The sequence below is a fragment of the Balaenoptera physalus genome (genome assembly GCF_965194825.1).
Source record: "Balaenoptera physalus genome assembly, chromosome: 5".
Lineage (NCBI taxonomy): Eukaryota > Metazoa > Chordata > Mammalia > Artiodactyla > Balaenopteridae > Balaenoptera > Balaenoptera physalus.
The window spans coordinates 80,427,192-80,445,847 of record NC_138884.1 but is presented as its reverse complement, the minus strand read 5'-3'; the positions used below and the strand labels follow the sequence as shown (position 1 = coordinate 80,445,847).

The 18,656-nt window shown below is 36.8% G+C and overlaps 1 protein-coding gene across 1 annotated transcript in view; it reads right to left on the bottom strand.

The window, feature by feature from the left end:
• Positions 1-838: 838 nt before the first annotated feature.
• The window catches only part of COX7B2 (cytochrome c oxidase subunit 7B2), a 111,907-nt gene continuing 94,089 nt past the window's right edge, over positions 839-18,656 (bottom strand). Inside the window, exon 2 of the mRNA XM_082462516.1 lies at positions 839-10,340. Coding sequence (XP_082318642.1) covers positions 10,036-10,281 — 246 coding nt within the window. The 5' untranslated portion in view covers positions 10,282-10,340 and the 3' untranslated portion in view covers positions 839-10,035. The remainder of the gene's footprint in view (positions 10,341-18,656) is intronic.

Sequence of the window (18,656 nt, the reverse complement as noted above, 5' to 3'; positions counted from 1 at the left end):
TTAATGATGTTTTAGAGTTGATTTAATTCTTCTGATTTGTTTGATTTTTATATAGTTCTTTCTAAAGTTTCTTTTTCTTTTACCAAGCGGTTAGGTGTTTAACTCACTTTTCATTTTTATTGTTAGATATTTAATCTATAAATTTCATCTAATACCTAATTTAGCTGTATCTCATCAATTCTGATATGTTGTGTTCTCATGAATCTTTATTTTCAAGAAGATCTGAAACTTTGGGTTCTATTTCCTCTTTGACCCAAGAGTTGTGTGATACTTAACTGGGCCATGACCTGCCCAGATATTTGGTCAAGTATCATTCTGGGTGTGTCTGTGAGGGTGTTTTAGAATGAGATTAACATTTGAATTGGTAAATTGAATAAAACAGACTGCCCTCCCTAATGTGTGTGCCCTCATCCAATCAGTTGAAAGTGTGAAATGAATAAAAAAGCTGACCTTCCAGCAAATAAAAGGGAACTCCTGCTGCTGACTGTTTGAGCTGGTACACTGGCCCCTGGACTCAGACTGAAATATCTTCTCTTCTTGGGTCTCAAGCCTGCTTGGCTTTCAGACTGGAAATTACATCATTAGTCCTCCTGGTTCTCAGGCCTTTGGACTTGGGACAGAAACTACACATCGGCTCTCCTGGGTGTCCTGCTTGCCAACTCACCCTCAGATCTTGGGACTTGTCAGCCTCCATAATTGCATGAGCCAACCCATTCCTTATAAGTCATATGTATGTATGTATGTATGTATGTGTGTGTGTGTGTATATATATATATAAATATATATATATATAAATATAAATATACATATATATATATATATATATATATATATATATATATATAAAATTCATTCCAGGTGGACGAGGCTTTCTGTTTTATAATTTTGGGATTTTTTTTTTTTTTTGGTTTTAATTGTAATAAGGTCATAGTATTTATATTACTTCAATCACAAACACACACAACACAAACACAATCTTACTGTTTCTATAACCATACTGTTTTGGGGGAAAAGAGCAAACTTATTTTGACTTGAGAGATATGTAAATCTCCTTCCTATTATTAATGCTTCTTAGTTGTCCTTGCATCTCCAGTGGCCTCTGTTGTTGCTATGGTGTTGCTTACTGCCCTGAACTGTGTGCCTACACTGAACTGCTAAATCAGAGAGAAATAAATTTCAATTTTCTTGAAACTGCATTTTAGATCTCTCTCTTTAGCTTAGCCTTACTGTATCTAACCACAGACAAACTTACCAGGTTTACCAAGTTTATAAAGTTTAGCTCTGAAGAGAGATTTGGCTCAGTGACAGGTAGCTTTACAAAATGGTCAGTTCCAACTAATACAAATAAGGTGTGGCATGCATTTGGGACTAATTCATAAAAGAAGATGCTTTTTGTTATTTTGCCACTCTCTTTCCCACAGTCACTTCAAATTCTAATAATACTATTCCACAGACTAGTTAATTATATTATATTCTGAGGAGGTTCATAATGCAACCCAATAAATTATTAATTTTGAATGAGTAAAGTATTCAAAACATTTGTCTTAGTATATTCAGGCTGCTATAACAGAATCCCATAGACTGAGTGGCTTACAAACAAGAGCAATGTATCTCTCACAGTTCTGGAGGCTGGGAAGTCCAAGATCAACCTGCTTTCAGATTCAGTGTCTGATGAGAGTCTGCTTCCTCATTTAAAGATGCTTCTTCTGGCTATGTTCTCACATGTCCGAAGGGCAAGTGGACTCTTTGGGATCTCTTAGAGCACTAATCCCGTTCATGAGGGCTCTACCATCATGATCTAATCATCTCCCAAAGGCCCCACACCTCAAATACTATCACACTGGGGATTAAGTTTCAACATGAATTTTGGAGGGATACAAACATTCACTCTATTGTAGCATTCTATTAATTAAACAACTATATAAATATGTGACATATAAGTAAAGACCAAGAAAATAATCTTGCTTAAAAATTTTATGTAATATTTCAGAAAAAGTAGTTGTAGTTGTGTGCAATATAAAATTCCTCTTCATCCAACTGTCCTGGAATCTTCCTTTTAAGTGCTAGTAATAGCATTATTGTTTCATTTTACAGAAGCAACCATCCTAAATTTCTTCACTTCTTAGGTAATAACTCAAGAATTGACTACTGAAGTTGGATAACATTTATCAAATAAAGAAAACGCTATTTTTTCCTGTCGGTTTGATTCTTTAATTAGCCAAATTTTAATGCTGTTTGTTCCAACAAGGTGAAGTTAAATTATTATTTTTTTTAATTTACAGAATGATTCTCATGCTCAACAAATCATTCTATGTTGTCACATTAGGAAAATAACAAGCATATTTCAAATTTATTTGTATTTCAGATATAATATTGTGAAAGTACATTGAAAATTAATTTTCACTCATATATGAAGTGGGTAGTTTCTTACAAGCTTAATTTATGAATAACTTTTTAAAAATAATTGTAAGGTCAGAAGTCTTACCCTATTCCACTGGGGATAACAGCTTTTATTGCTTTTCAGTATTCTCAGGGAGTAATTTTTACAGTTACTAGAACTGAAACAATTTCTTAATATCACAATTTAGAGAATGTATGAAGCAAACAAACTTTGGCAGGGTGGCATATGATCCTAACCAGCATTCTCATTAACATCGAGTGATGTAAAAATCACATAATGTCTTTATTACTACAGTCCTAAGAGTTAAAAACTCAGGTTCACAAATTATTTAGTAGGTAGGGGAAGTAGGTATATAGAGAAAAAGAAAGAAATTGGAGTGAATTTAAGGTTTTGCTAGCATATGCCCCTCATATATATTAACATTTGAACGTGTTTCACCGAGAAAAAAAGGTGTGTGGTCAAATGTAATGCACTTGAAATTGTAACATAACTGAAAGCCTATATCTTAGCTTGAGGTAAGCAAAATTTTAAAAATACAGTTCTTTAACATACTTGAGGTACATAAATTATCATACAGCTTATGAATGTTTAGTTATTTCTTTAAAAACAGTTTGAGAAATTCTATAATCAATGAAATCATGTGTGTTTAAAATACTTTATGAATATCCATGACTTCTTAACCCATAAAACATGAATGTTTCTATTGCTTTCTTTCCTTATTTTTGGAAAAATAAAATTCTGAATACAGGCATAGCAGTTTGTTGTATATCATTCAGCATGTGTTGCAGCAGAGAAAGTTTAAAAGCTGCTTAATTTTAATACTGTTTCCATGGTGATAAAGTGGAGTCACATCATATATGTATTTAATTTAATCAGATTCAACTATGTAGACTTGGAGACAAAGAGACAGGAACAGAGGAAAGGAAAATGGAAAGAGGTGTGGGGAGAAATTAAGAGACTGTGACGCAGATACAGAATGACAGAGACAAAAAAAAAAAAAAAAAAGGAAAACTAGTGCATACAGGGCAGAACATTCCATTTATTGTTCTGCTCCATAAGTCTGTGTATTCTTGAGCGGTTCACTTTGCTCTCACAAAAGGACACGTCCTCACACTCTGTGGGGGGTATATTGTACAATTATATTTGTCATGTGTATGTCTGGTAAACGTATACTACTGTATATATTCTTTATATAACAGAACACCACATTAAATGAATACAGAATTGTATGTGTAATTTAAGGTAATTTTGAAAATATGATTTTTACCTTACGGGCTTATTTTAGAGCCTACTCCTATAATATGATGAAGTCCCTTCCCCACCCCATTCATATGACCCAAGCTCCAAACAACAATCTTAAAAATAAATTTTTGGAGATTATTCAAATTTTGAACTAGGGATAGTCTTTGTATTATCAAAGCTAAATCACAGTCAAAGCCCTTGACAGTGACATTCCTATTTAGTCTCTTTCACCTAGAACAATACTATCTCTTAACCATTCATTAAAGGGCTGAAATCATAATCCTCAATCTCATCCTCATCTTCAGTCCATCACTCATTTAGTCATTTAACCAGATAAAAATTTATAATTGCTTATTAAGCATTTAGCTTAACTCGTTAGCAAACAGAATCTGTAAATCAGGTATTATATCCCTTAACTTTACAATTAAAAAATTGGGAGAGATGAGCCAGATAGCTAAGGGGCAGAGTTAGGCGCTGAATATAGATCTTTCTGAATTCAAAGTCCATATGAGTTTAGAAAGTTGCCTTTAATGCAAAAATCTAGAAAGAACAATATTTAAATAGAGTGACAGAACACTGTTTTCAAAACTGTATTTTTATTTCTGTAGTTGGCATAATACTTACCATTTAAATGTTCTCATTTACGAAGCAGTTTTAAAACTCTTCTGAATGTATTATACAATAAAATATCCATATACTTTTTTTGTTGTTGTTGGTATATTTGTCAGACACCCATCAGTTATGGTTGTGTGTCTGATTGGAAGATCTTTCATTTCAAGAAAATGTGATATGTTTCCATGGAGATCAGCTTGAGATAGCCCAGTGACGAACTTCTTAGCTATAATTTCACATTGGTTTCTATGGTTTCCAGATAGGGGAAGAAAATGAAGTTGCCGATTTTTTTGTAACATAAAAGGTTATTGGAAAATAAGAGATACTGCTCAAATTAATGTCATTCCCCCAGGAAAGCAACTGCTGTTACTGCAAAACATGAAAGATTTTATGATGTATGTCATACATCTATGCCACTTACTATACTCATAACAAATGAGGAACTAACATAATACTTAAACAATTTCCAAATTTCACAGAAATTTCTCTTAAAAGGGGGAATTCTCTATGGAAATCTGTTTTAACAATGGCTGCTAATAACTAGCTTGCTATCTCCACTTCATTTTTCTTACATCTCTGAAGATGGCACACACTGCCTCTGTTAGATCAGTTAAGGACGTGAGTGAAAACTCTAACACAGAGATATCTCTTACTTTATTTTACACCTGAGACCAGAATTTATACAGTTTTCTTTGGATAGTTCTTGTCATTGTTATTAACTTATCTATAAGGTTGTGTCATGAAGCAAGAACTAGTAAATACTGGACCTCATATTCAAATCCCATTAAAGTGGCTGCACATAAATTAGGCTGATCAAACACACACCACCCTTTCAGTCCTATTCTCCAGCCTGACTCTTTAACTTACCAACCCTCCCAATAGTTGGCATGCAGCCACACCAGTTATTTATCAATTTACCATCATCACATAGGATAAGATCAGGGTTGTCTTTTCTTAGGAAGCATGAGAAATTCTAATGGAACAGTAGACCAAAAGCCAAGAGATGTGGATTCTATTTCTATCTTCATTTTTAGATGGTTTCCATGTCACTTAACCAACCCATGGCTAATCATGTGTATACATTTATTCAATAGGATAAATGACTAGCTTATGTACTCTACAGGATTACTATAAATTTCAAATGAGAAAAGCATTCAATTCTTCAACAGCACATAGATATAGAAAGCTTTAATTATTCATTCTTCACTTATTATTCATACTTAAGCCCAGTACCAAAGTGTAGCCCTAGTAGCCCAGTTTTTCCAAGTAAAGGGAGAGTATGTGTCAAAATGAAGTTCTCCTCCTTTGCTGACAGCAAGCAAATGTATTCAGTAACTGCCAAGTAATATTTTCCTCATAATAATATATAATAATAAAATTTTCCAAGAAGTGTATGAGGCACTATAAGAATTACATTATGGCTGGAAATTTGATAAATTTATTCAAAAGTTAGTTTTAAGACACATGGAGAACAACAAAACAGCTTGCATTTGATGTTTTATGTATGATCAGGTTATAATAATCCAGTGAGAAAAGTCAGAAATAGCAAAAGATTCAATATCTCAATTTTCTTATAGAAACCAGTGGTCACAAATTTTAATATAAAAATAATTTACACATTTATGTGTATATACATTCCTAAAATAATTGTTTTTTGAAATATATATGTATATGTATGTGTGTATATCTGTATAGATATATGTGTGTGTACATATCTATATCTATACAGATATACCCACGTATGCACACTCCACACACATACATACACACACTCGCACACGTGCGGGCACATGCTTACACATACATATATAAACCTAAAGAGGTAGGCTTTAATCCTCACTTCAAATCAGAAAATATTCAGGGTGAAGGTAAGAAAGAAAGAAATTGCCATTTTAAAATATAGTACTCATTGCATGCCTCATGCATTCCCTGTATCTACTTCCTTGTTGATATACTCTCTTGATAATGTTTTTCACCCCCATGGCTTTCAAAACGATCTAGATAGCTCCCTATCTTCTCTAGCTCCAGCTTGAATCCTTCTCCAGAACTTTCAACCTGTAAACTTGAAGAAAGACTAACAGACAGTGTAACTTGGAAGTAAAAGAACATATTCTAAAGCTTGACTCCAGGCTCCACTGTTTACAAGTTTTGTGTTTGGGAAGGTTTCATGTCACTTCAAACCTAGGATTTATAGGTTTGTAAACCATTTGACCAAGGAAGAAAGAATTCGGATCTGGTTCTACAAAATATGCTGGCCATACCTGAAAGCAGATAGCTTCAGTAATACAGCTTAATTCCAAATTGGCCCTGAGGAAGGGAAATCTTCCTGGTGGGCAGTACATGAAATAGTACACAGAGTTGTTGCTTGGCCAGAGGTACAACTGTATACCAAGCCATAGATGCCAGCTAATGGCTTGGCAGGCTGGGCAGGGAATTAGAAGGAACACTATTGGAAAACTGGTGACAAGCATGGGAATGGATTACGTGAACAGACTTCTCTAAATGAGCACAGAGTAGGAAGATATTCAGGTCCCATATAAATACTCACCAAAAGGATACTCAGCAGAGGAGTATCTTAATACCCCGGTGGACAAGATGACCCCTTCTTACGGCTGTCACTCTCTTTCTCAGCCACTCTGTGCTTTCACAATGGCTCAGAGACAAAGTGGTCATCACAGCAGGGATGGAGATTATGTGTGTGCTCAACAACGTGGACTTGCACTCATCGAGGTTAGTCTGGCTATAGTCACTGTTGAGTGCCCAATCTACCAAATGTACAGACCAACACTGCACCTCCATTGGCACTATTCCGTGGAGGAAGGAAGGGAATCATCAGTGCCAGGTTGATTTCATTAGACCATTTCCATCATGGAAAAGGCAATACTTTGTTCTCACTTTAATACACACTTAGTAACAATGCAGATTTACTTTCTCTCCCTGTGACCTTCCTGTGAATACCATCATCCATGAACTTACAAAATGTCTTAATTCCTACCATGGTACGCAACACCGCACTGATTCTGACCAAGAAGCTTATTTTTTATAATAAAAAGCAAATAATGTATAGTAATGGGCTTATGCTTATGGGAGTCACTGATCTTACCATGTATCCCATCACTGATAAAATGGTACAATGGCCTTGTGAAGTGTTAGTGACTGCAGCAGCTGGGTAACACCACCTTGCCAGCCTGAGGTAATGTCTTCTAAGATGTTGGACATCCTGTAAATAACCAACAGATATATAGTGCTATTTTCCCAGAGTTGAGATTTACAGGTCTGGGAATCAAGAGGTGGAGATTAGAGTGGCTTCTTCACAATTACCCCTAGCAATACACTAGAGAAGTATTTGTTTCCTGTGCCTATAACTTGGAGCTTTGCTGGTCTAGAAGTCTTAGGCTTTCATTAGCGATCACAGCAATGGTTCCATTAAACTGGAGGTTGAGAGTGCCACACTGCCATGGATAAAGGGTCTTTGTGATGTCCTCTTTTGGGGATAGGATTAGTTTTAAGAGAGAAAGTTGCATCATGTTAGGTGAAAGCCTATTTCTGCTACTGTCTTTATTTGAAATATAGGTACGGTTAGGAAAGATGTGCACTGATGTCGAGTTGACAAGGGGTGGATTACGGTGGCTTTCTAAATGTCAACTTAGCTAGGCTTGAACTACTTTTTCCAGAATTCCCTCCCCTCTATGGTTTCAGGTTAGGATTGGCCACAAGAGCGAATGCATGGGAGAGGGATGGCGGACATGAGCCAGCATCCACTTTACACTTGGAAGGCTGGTGTAGAACAGCAGCCCCGCACTGCAGCAGCTCGGGTATGCTGCTACTCATCTTCTGGCTTGATTGATAAGAAACAGCACCTGGGCCTGTAGCTATTTTAACTCCTACCAGTTCTTCTCCAGCTCTTTTGAGTCCTGAGCAAGGTGACTGTGCAGTTCCGCAGTGAAGGGCACCAGCTTCTCCCATAAGTCATCCATGTCATCTTAGTTAGAGACAGTGAGAAACAGGCACAGGTTCCAGCTTGCGGTCATGCTCCCAGTGCATCCTTCTCAACTCCCATTGGCCCTGGCTCTCCCTTACTTCATGTTCAGTTTTCCTCCTTTACTGTGAACATATTTAGTACCAGATGCAAAGGCAACAGTCTTGTACAAACTTCTCTACTAGCTCTCACAGCTACATTAGTTTTAATTCCCCAAATCAACCCTATATTCTATACTATTCACACTGCTTCTGCCTCTCTGATTAAATCCTGACTGAGATAATTAGTATAAAGAATATACAAAAAAAATTCTACAAATGATTAAGACAAACAATTGAATAGAAAAATGGCAAAAGCAACAAATAAAAAGGTCAGGGCTTCCCTGGTGGCGCAATGGTTAAGAATCCACCTGCCAACACAGGGTCATGGGTTCGAGCCCTGCTCCGGGAGGATCCCACATGCTACAGAGCAACTAAGCCTGTGTGCCACAACTACTGAGCCTGCACTCTAGAGCCTGTGAGCCACAACTACTGAGCCCACATGCCTCAACTACTGAAGCCCGCGTGCCTAGAGCCCATGCTCCACAACAAGAGAAGCCACGGCAATGAGAAGCCCGCGCACCGCAATGAAGAGTAGCACCTCTCGCCACAACTAGAGAAAGCCCGCAAGCAGCAACGAAGACCCAACGCAGCCAAAAATAAAATAAATAAATTAAACAAAAAAAAGAATGATTAAAAAAGAAAGGTCATATACACAAAAACCCCCAAAACACAAAAAGCTAACACAAGATGTTTGACCTTATCAGTAATCAGGGAAGCATAAATTAACATATGAGCTATTATTTCATGCTCATCAAAGTAGCAAATATTAAAATGCATGAAAACTCTTAAGAGTGAGTTTGGATGTGGAACAAGAGGAGGTTGTACACATTGCTGGTGAGAAGGTAACCACTTTGGGGAATAACTTAGCAATACTGATAAAGCTGAAAATGAGCATTCCCTAAGACCTATAAATTATACACCTAGGAACATGTCTTTTATCCAGAGAATAATGATATCTATATATATTTGAGCTTGAGGAACAGTACACTTACCCTGAAGCTGATCATCCAGGAGTAGGAGGTGGTCTCCATTGCCAACTGTGATAAGTCACCCATAAGATAGTCCCAATTATCCTTGCCTTGAGGCACTCATGCTCTTGTAAAATGGGGAGTCATGGTGTTTTCAAAAGAGGAGTGATATTACTAAACTAATTTTTTAAAAAATGATCATTCTCACTGTTGTGCTTAAAAAAGATTGTGTGTGACTGGGTTGGGGGGTTTCAGGGCAGCCCTGACGGTCATCAAGTGTAAAGGAAAGGAGACTGGCTAGAGAGTTTTTATAATAATCCCAGCGAAAGTATGGTGGTTCAGATCAGGGAAGGAAAGATAAAGGAGGTGAAAAATGGTCAATTATGAATACGTTTTTAAGAAAGAGTCAATAGGATTTGCCAAACAATTAAATTAATTTGTTAAGTACCTAGGCATGTATATCCACTGAAAGATACCTAGCATAAATCATTAAGCCAGAAAAGTACATGCTTCATTAATTCTACTTTCAAATATTTATTATTCATAATCCCCTGTAATCTATACCCACCGCTACTGCCTTGCTTTCAGGCACTATAATGACTATTTTCAACGACTTTTTAATGTTTTCAAATGCATTTTATTTCTTCGATTATGCTATATTTCAATGCACAGCAGAGTATTTAAATGACAAGTTGACTTTGAGACAATTCTGTATTACAGTAACTGTGATGCTTACTCATCATTCCACTCTTTTGGGGTGGCTCTGCCAACAGGGGAGGGGTTCCATTCTATTCCAACCTGTGTGGCTGTGAACACCCACACAACAAGACAGAAAGCGGTTCCGCTGGCTAGTAGAATATCACCATATTTGTCATGAAAATCTGGTGAGTGTTTTGGGTGGCTCTGTCTTGCCCTAATTTGCTGAATGCTTCGAATCCTGAGACTACTTAGTGCATTTCTGACCAAGGGAAACATCATGAAGGTATGACAGAACTGCAGTTGCTTGAAGCTGCTGGTCTATTTCCTTGCAAAGAAACCTGCAAAAACAAAAGATAGGCGATGACATCTGATCCACGTTTAGTTCTTCCCACTTTGAAGGTTTCACCCACACCACGTCTTGCAGTGTGGCCAGGCAGGTGAGTTTTGATATCATGATGTCTGGAGTTGAGTCTTAGCTCTGTCACTGATTAGCTATGTGAACTTGCGCAGTTAGTTAACCCACTGATTAGAGAAATTTTCCATCTTGCTGAACTCCACATGACTTACTTCTACAGTAAATTTTGTGTTATCTAGGAGCCTTAAGCCTATCACCCAAAGAACTGAAGCTATAGATTCTAATAACCATATGAAAGCATAAAAAAGGAAAATTCAATGGCAAACTGAGACAACAATGTCCAGCTGATAAAATGGCTAAAATTCCAATATGCCCCACTAGTCCAATGACCTGCCTATGTCTACTATAAACTCTGGTTTCAGTCAGAATTACAAGGCATTCACAGGGTATGTCATACCTCCTCCTCTTCTTCTTGCTCCTTTTCTCCATTCCTTTTAACCTCCTTCCCATTTCTCATTTCTACCGGTACTTCTTGCCTTGTACTTTCCTACAGATAAAATTCTACTTGCCTTTTAAATCCCAGTCTAAAAGCCACCGTTTCTGTGAAGTCTTTTCGAAACCTCCCTAGGCTGAATAAGCCAACTCTTCTCTGGGCTTCTACACTTTTATAACCCTTCTTTCACACCATGTGACATGATGCATTCGCTTTATCATTTTTAAAAACAATTTTTTTAGAGTAGTTTTAGGTTCACAACAAAATTGAATGGAAAGCACAGAGTCTCCATATAATTCCTGACTCCATACATGCATGCCTTCTCCATTCTGTACCAGAGTAGCATATTTGTTGTATTTGTTACAATCAATGAACCTAATTACAGTCCTTTATCATATATGTCTTTTGCAAATATTTTCTTCCAGCCTGTGGCTTGTCTTGTCATTCTCTTGAGGAATTATCTTTACATTCTCCTCCAATAGTCTGCAAAATCTTCAAGATCAAAAGATGTAATTTTGCATACACAATAGCTGACACAAAAGCAGAGAAAGAACATTTTTGAGCTAATCTGAAATATAAATGAACGTTGGTATCCTCATAAGAAGTTAAAACCAACTGAGAACAAGCCAAAAAAAATCATGAAATCAGATGCACATGTCCATAATAGCCCTAATAATTCTTTTTTTAAACAGATAATTATACTGAACAAGAGATATAGAAGCAGAAACACATGAAGGAGTTCTTTCTGTCAATTTCTCTTCTCTGTGCAAGCTGTCAAACAGTGCTCAGTCTCTAGCAATGACATATGTTAACTATGGCCCAAATGCAGGCAACATGGATACAAAAGGGCCTGAGGTCAGTACTTGCAAACTTATAACTGCTCACTGAGATTTGCTAACTCAAATGATTTTATTCCCAACTTAGAAAACAAGACCCTAAGGTTCTCTTTTATTTCCTACCAGATGGTAAAGTGGTACTTTTTGTGATTGTGACAAACAGGGCTAAAACAGAACCAAATGCATTTCCTCTAAGGTTCCAAACATTCAAAATTTTTTCCTGTTAGTCATGCATCTCTTCACCAAAAGGCACTACAGGTTTAATTTGAATTGAATTCAGAGAGTTGGGTGAAAGTGAAATGGATCAGAGTATGACAGGTGCAGCCTTAATCCAATACAAAAGCACTTGTGCCACACACAGCTTTCAGTCTTTAGGAAGGCACAGAACCAGAGAATAATCTGTGATAACAGGGATCTCCTGTGGATCATCAACTCATGCCTGCTGCTTTATGACAAACTGGTTTCATTATTCCTATCCTTTCAACGTTAAGTTGAAGCTCAAATACTTTGTCTCCAGTGACAATGATCGCATCCCTTTGTAGATTAGTTCATCCTCTGGCTATTCCCATATCTGTGAACATTTTCTTTGCCATCTAGTCTGAATTTGCTTGTACCAATGTGTCCATTATTAAGAATTTTTTTATTAGGAATGCCTTCTGTAGTACCTTTGATCTATTTTTGTTTATAAAACACATGTAAGAGCTAGGAACTCAGTGATTAGAGAAATTTTCCATCTTGCTGAACTCCACATGACTTACTTCTACAATAAATTTTGTGTTATCTAAGAGCCTTAAGCCTATTACCCAAAGAAATGAAGCTATAGATTCTAATAACCATATGAAAGCATAAAAAAGGTAAATTCAATAATATAATGCAGGTAAAGAAAAGGCTTCTCAAAGTAGATGCTTTCTGATGAAAACAGCCTACAAAGAGAAGGAAGAAGACAGATTTCTCTAAGTAATAAGAACAAAGCAGAGGTTCTCTCATGCCTGTGGCAATAAAAGAAAAGAAATATGTTCTGAATAAATATAAATAGTTAAAGGGAGCGAAGTATCCTATGAGGATGAAAAGGAAAGACTGATCGTCTCATCTATTTTATACAGCAATGCTGAAGCTCAGTTCAGGAAAAATAATTAACACCGGACCTCAATCTAATGGCGATAGGGAGGTATACAGATTTGAAGCTTCACTGGTAACAATAATAATTTTAAATCACTAAAGGCCATAAAAAGAAGTAAAGCATAATGCAGGAAGGAAACTAATATTTATTATATATGCTTGTTTGCCAAACATCATGCCAGAATTTTGCACATCTGCCAAAAGAGTGTGGGATGGTGATTATCTCCATTTTACACACAAGAACAAATGACAGGACAAGATGTGAACTCAAGTCCTATGATTCTAAATCCAGTGCATTTTTCAACTATGTCATGTTTTCTTAAAGTATATTCAATTCCAAGCATTGGAAACAAACAAACACACAAAGAAACAAAAACCAATATGGTTACCAGAGATGGGTCTTTAGTTGAAAATGTTTCACTTCAGTTTACTATATATTTATGGAGTGACTACTGGCGTGGCAGGGCCTGGTCTGGGTGCTATTGGTACCACCCCTACTCTTATGGTAGCCCATGGTAGAGGGAAGGGATGGACAGAGCACTGTTGTAAGGGAGGAGACAAGGCTACAGAAGAGCACAGGGTGCCCTTAATCCACATAGGAGAGGTACATTTCAACCTGGAGTTCTAGGAATGGTTTTAGAGGAAATCACACCTAGGTTAGATCTTGAAGGATGATTAAGAAACATAAAACAGAAAACTGGTGGGAAAAAAAAACGTAGACCAAGTAGCACAAGCGAAAGCACAGACAGCTGAAATAGTATGGGGGCAGGGCGCCTGATGAGCTCAGTAACACTAAGTAATAAGTGCTGAAGCAGCAAATGCCCACAGATGAGCCTGGAGGGATGAGAAAAGGACAGCAGCAGACACTGAGGACTTCATATGCCTTGCTGTGGCATCTGGACTCAATTCTATAAGTCAGTGTTTCCTGTTGTTGAGAAAACCATGCTCAAACTCAAAGCCTTTTATGTGAGTTAACAAAGAGAAGTCTTAATTCTGTGATTTTTCCCTTCACAATAATATAAAGAAATACAAGAAAATAATATTCAACTATTCTTTGTTGAATAGTTTGATTCATTTTTAATTTGAAAATTTGTTTTGGTTTCATAGTTGTGTTAAGCTTTAAACATAAAGAGGATGAATTTGATTTTATGTTTACACATATATAAGTGATTTTATAATCAAATAATTTAAGATGATACAAGTTGAGATGAAATAATTTGTTTCCTCTTTAAAAAGATGCCATATGTATACCCAGAGAAAACCATAATTCAAAAAGACACATGAATCCCAATGTTCATTGCAGCACTATTTACAATCGCCAGGACATGGAAGCAACCTAAATGCCCATCAACAGACAAATGGATAAAGAAGATGTGGCACATATATACAATGGAATATTACTCAGCCATAAAAAGGAACAAAATTGAATCATTTGTAGAGACGTGGATGGATCTAGAGACTGTCATACAGAGTGAAGTAAGTCAGAAAGAGAAAAATAAATATATATTAACGCATATATGTGGAACCTAGAAAAATGGTACAGATGAACCGGTTTGCAGGGCAGAAATAGAGACACAGATGTAGAGAACAAACGTATGGACACCAAGTGGGGAAAGTGGGGGTGTGGTGGTGGGATGAATTGGGCGATTGGGATTGACATGTATGCACTGATGTGTATAAAATGGATAACTAGTAAGAACCTGCTGTATAAAAAAATAAATAAAATAAAATTCAAAAAAAAAAAGATGCCATATGTAATCCACATTTGAGAAACATTCTTATAGGTGAGGAGAAACTACTGATTGGTTTAATCAGGAAAAGGTTGAGGTGGGAAAAAATCTGGAGGAAAAAGCACTTTCCAAGATAGGTTAGGTGGAGAAATGGTAAGAAAATAGCAAAAGTGGCAGAAAAGTTAAAAGGTTAGTTAAGTGTTTATTTCAATGGTTTATTAAAAAGATGATGAGGATCTGAATTAAGTACTGATAACAGACAGAGAGGAGACAGAATTGAGAAATATTAGGAAAAGAAAATCATACTGATTTGGAAAATAAGTTGCTCTAAGTAAATTGTGTATTCTATTCACTTAGCCTCTGCATTAAGATTATGACCAAAACTCTGTCTCAATTTCTGTTAAAAATCAGCAGACACTGACACTGTAGCTTTTAGCTGATCCCAGGGAATTAGAGTTTGGGTGATTTAGATACAGAATGAAGAAATGTCAAAGGAGACATAATTGAGGTGTGCTAGGAATGACAGGTCTAGATACCTGAGTAGAAGAAAGAGGAGGAATCCTAAAAAGATTTACTGTATGGTCCTAAGGGAAAAAAAAAAAAATTCATCCAGTCTAAGTATAGCCTAACATGGATCAGTAAATGACCTGCTTAGCTATGATATAAGGCTTTCTATCTAATTTCAGTAAGAAAATTGGAAACTGTGTCCTACTTCTCAAATGTGTCCAGATAGTACTGTTAAGTATCTCACAGGGAGATAATGCTCAAGAAGCAATCAATACCGAGGTTTCCCAACCTGGACACTATTGATATTGTGGTCCAAGTAATTCTTTGTTGTGGGTGGATGTTCTGTGCATTGCAGGGGGTTTAGTAGCATCCCTTCCTCTATACACTACATGCCAGTAGTACTTCTTTCTCTTTAGTTTGACACCAAAAATCTATCTCCAGACATTGCCAAATGTCACTTGTGGAGCAAAATCATTCCCTGTTGTGTACAGAGAATTCCACTGTCATATACGAGTAAAGTGTCTCGTCACTTCTCCCACAGTCTTCTAAATGGCATTGTTCTATTCAATACAGAAGGCTTAAATTCTAAGAAAATACATTCCCTACTATGGGATGCATGAAGGTTGCCCAACAATATTTTTTTTTCCTGAACTAATCTCAATTTTTCAAATTTTTTCTGCAGTATAACTTATATGAATCACTTAATCTATCTAGGTATCTGCTTCCTCATCCATAAAATTAAAAAGTGGAACTAATTTAGCTTTTCCCAAACCTGCCTGATCCTAAGAGTTATTTGGACTCTTTGTTACAAAATGTAGATTCCTGGGCTCCATGTCAAACGTATTGTAACAGAGTATCCAGGAGAGTAGCCTGAGAATCTATATTTTTTTAAACAAGTTCTCAGGAGAGTCTTGTCATCAGACAAGTTTATGGAACACTGAATCAGATAATCTCTAAGGTCCTATCCAGCTCTAATACTCTAGACCTTTCAAAGAGAAAAACATTTTAGGAAGACCATTTATTCTTTTAGGCCACTGAAAGAGTACAGGAGTAACTGAATTCACCACCATGGTAATTTAGAAAGCAGTAGCGGAGTAACCTGAAAGAGTTATAGGGACCCCCGGGGAATAAGTTAGTCAACAGAAACATTTGGCAGCATTTAAAAACATTAAAAGCACTAGGAACACTGGTGTTCTGCTGTATAAAGAATGATACACTTTCAAAGCTAAGGCTCCTAGACTCCATGACTCAACTGTGACACCTTTATTTCCACCTTTTATTTCTACTCTTCTTTGACAGCTTCAGAACATCAACAGAAAACAAGAAGCAGTAAAAAGGCAATCTTCTTGAAATGAAATGCACCTAACCTGCAGTGTCTTCCGTTCATTTATGTATTTCTTAGAAAAGTAGGTTGCTCAAGGAGGGATTAAGTGTACATGGAGCAGTGTCTCCCATCAGGATTACTTAAGCCTTCAGCCTTTTTGTAACAGGAAATCTGGGAACCCTGCACAAGCAATGTTGCTGGTGGAAATGCTGAAAAATGGTTCTGTTTCAGATGTGATGGTATCATCACCTGAGTCACTGAATCAATGGACGGTACAGCCATTTGATTAAGGCTGTAGATTATGTCACTTTATTAAGCCTAAAAAGTGACATAACGGATGTTACCTCAACAAATAAACAGGCAGATTACAGCGGTGGATTATTATGCCAGGAGGGAGAAATGACAGAGTGGCCAACTTGCGAGTCGATGTCCTCAAATGGCAAATGTTGCTTAAAGAGTGAAGGGATATAAGGTATGTACTCTCCCTCAGGTACTTCTTCCCATGGCCACCATGAACAGACTGTTTCTATCCTATATAGAATGCTGAAGGTATTCAATAACGTCCATCCTGGGAATAACCACAGTGTTCATTCAGGCAATTCCTTTTATGAACCTAATTACATTAATGTGGTTCACTCATGAACCCCATTATATTTTTTTAGTCACAAAGTGCTCTCAACTATACTCATTTTTTCCCTTTCTGATAGCTATATGTAAGAGAACAAAACAATAACAGAGACATTGGGAGCTTTTCTCCATGCCACACTGCACATCAAAGGCATGACTGTTCTCTATTAAACTTTATTTTGTTCTCTATTAAACTTTAGTAGGCCCAGCAAATTTCCTTAGAGCCCATGTTATTTTTACATTACAGGCCATTTCAAATATTGGAAATTACAAGGATTGAATAACAAATCCTTGTTATTTCAAGCAATGTATTAAGTGTTAGAAAGTGGGCTGCTGTGCTTACTCCCAAAAGATTTTATATTAACTACATTCCATGGCTTGTAGGTTGTGATATAGTCATGTCCAGCTAGAAGAGTCTATTTCAGTGGATCTGGCAAATCAAAACGTCTGGATAAATGCATAGCATTTCTCCAACTTAATCTTGGAAAAGAAAGAGATCGTGGTTATAATAAATTCTAGAAACTTTGAAAATTTTATCCAGAAAATGATATGGAGCCATTGAAAGACATTAGGAACGTGAGTTATGGGGTCAAATTTGCAGCTTAGACATTACTCTGGGCTGGGGAAGAGTTTGCAGGGGAATAATGCAGATGTTAGTGAGTAATAGTAAGCACTTGTACAGTTCACCCAGTCAAGATCTTAAAATGTGCCAGTCCCTTATTTCTGCCGTCATTATATCTCTGCATCCGATCCTTTGTTTTGCAGAGCCAGACCACAGTTCTTTTGCACACGCACACAAAGGTGACAGCCTCTGAGGATCCACCTCGGGCCACTGGAACTCTCAGAACTTGACATATAAACTGGAATGTGAGAATTTATTTTATTAACTTTAAAAAAAGAATATTCCATTCCAGTGACTGGAATACATAATTTATCTTTTAGCTTAACTGGCTTGACACTGATTCCAAATCGTAAAGTAACCTTCTATCAGTATTTCCCCAAACACGTGCCTATTTCAGTAGTTCTGTTTGATGCTAGCGGGTGTTATTTATAAAAAGGGCTTCTGTGTCATGTAAGTTTGAGAAATATGCAGGTAACAAAGTCAAATTCTTTTTTACTGAAGTACTTCCCAAACCTCTATGGTGCTAATGCATACAGCGATTCTCTGAGAGGGATACCATGTGGTGCTTTCCAAACTTAGCTGAGCATGCCATGCTTTTTTCCCTCTGGAGCATATCTCCATATTAGTGTTTTCCAGAACACACTTTGGGGAATACCAAAGGATGTCTCTGTGTTCTCAAGGCTGTTACACCATTGTACTCATTTTAAATTGTTTAATAGTTCCAGGAGGCATTTCACAAACTAAATCACTTCCTTGTGGGGACTTGTAACATATGACTCAGGGAGTACAGAGTGTGTGGTAAGCCTAGGGTACCATAACTCACCCACAGCAATTAACTCTTGCCTTCGTTATGTGAGTCTAACTTTTGCAGTTTTAGTATTTGTGCGGATGTTTTTCTCCTCTCCACATCTACCTTTATTCATTAAACGCTCTGAGCAGAAAGACTGTATGATACTTCAGTGGCCATTAGAGTTGCATCAGTGACCCCTCGTTGCATAATTTGAAACTTTCATTTAAACCTTGAAATGAAAATGTACAAGC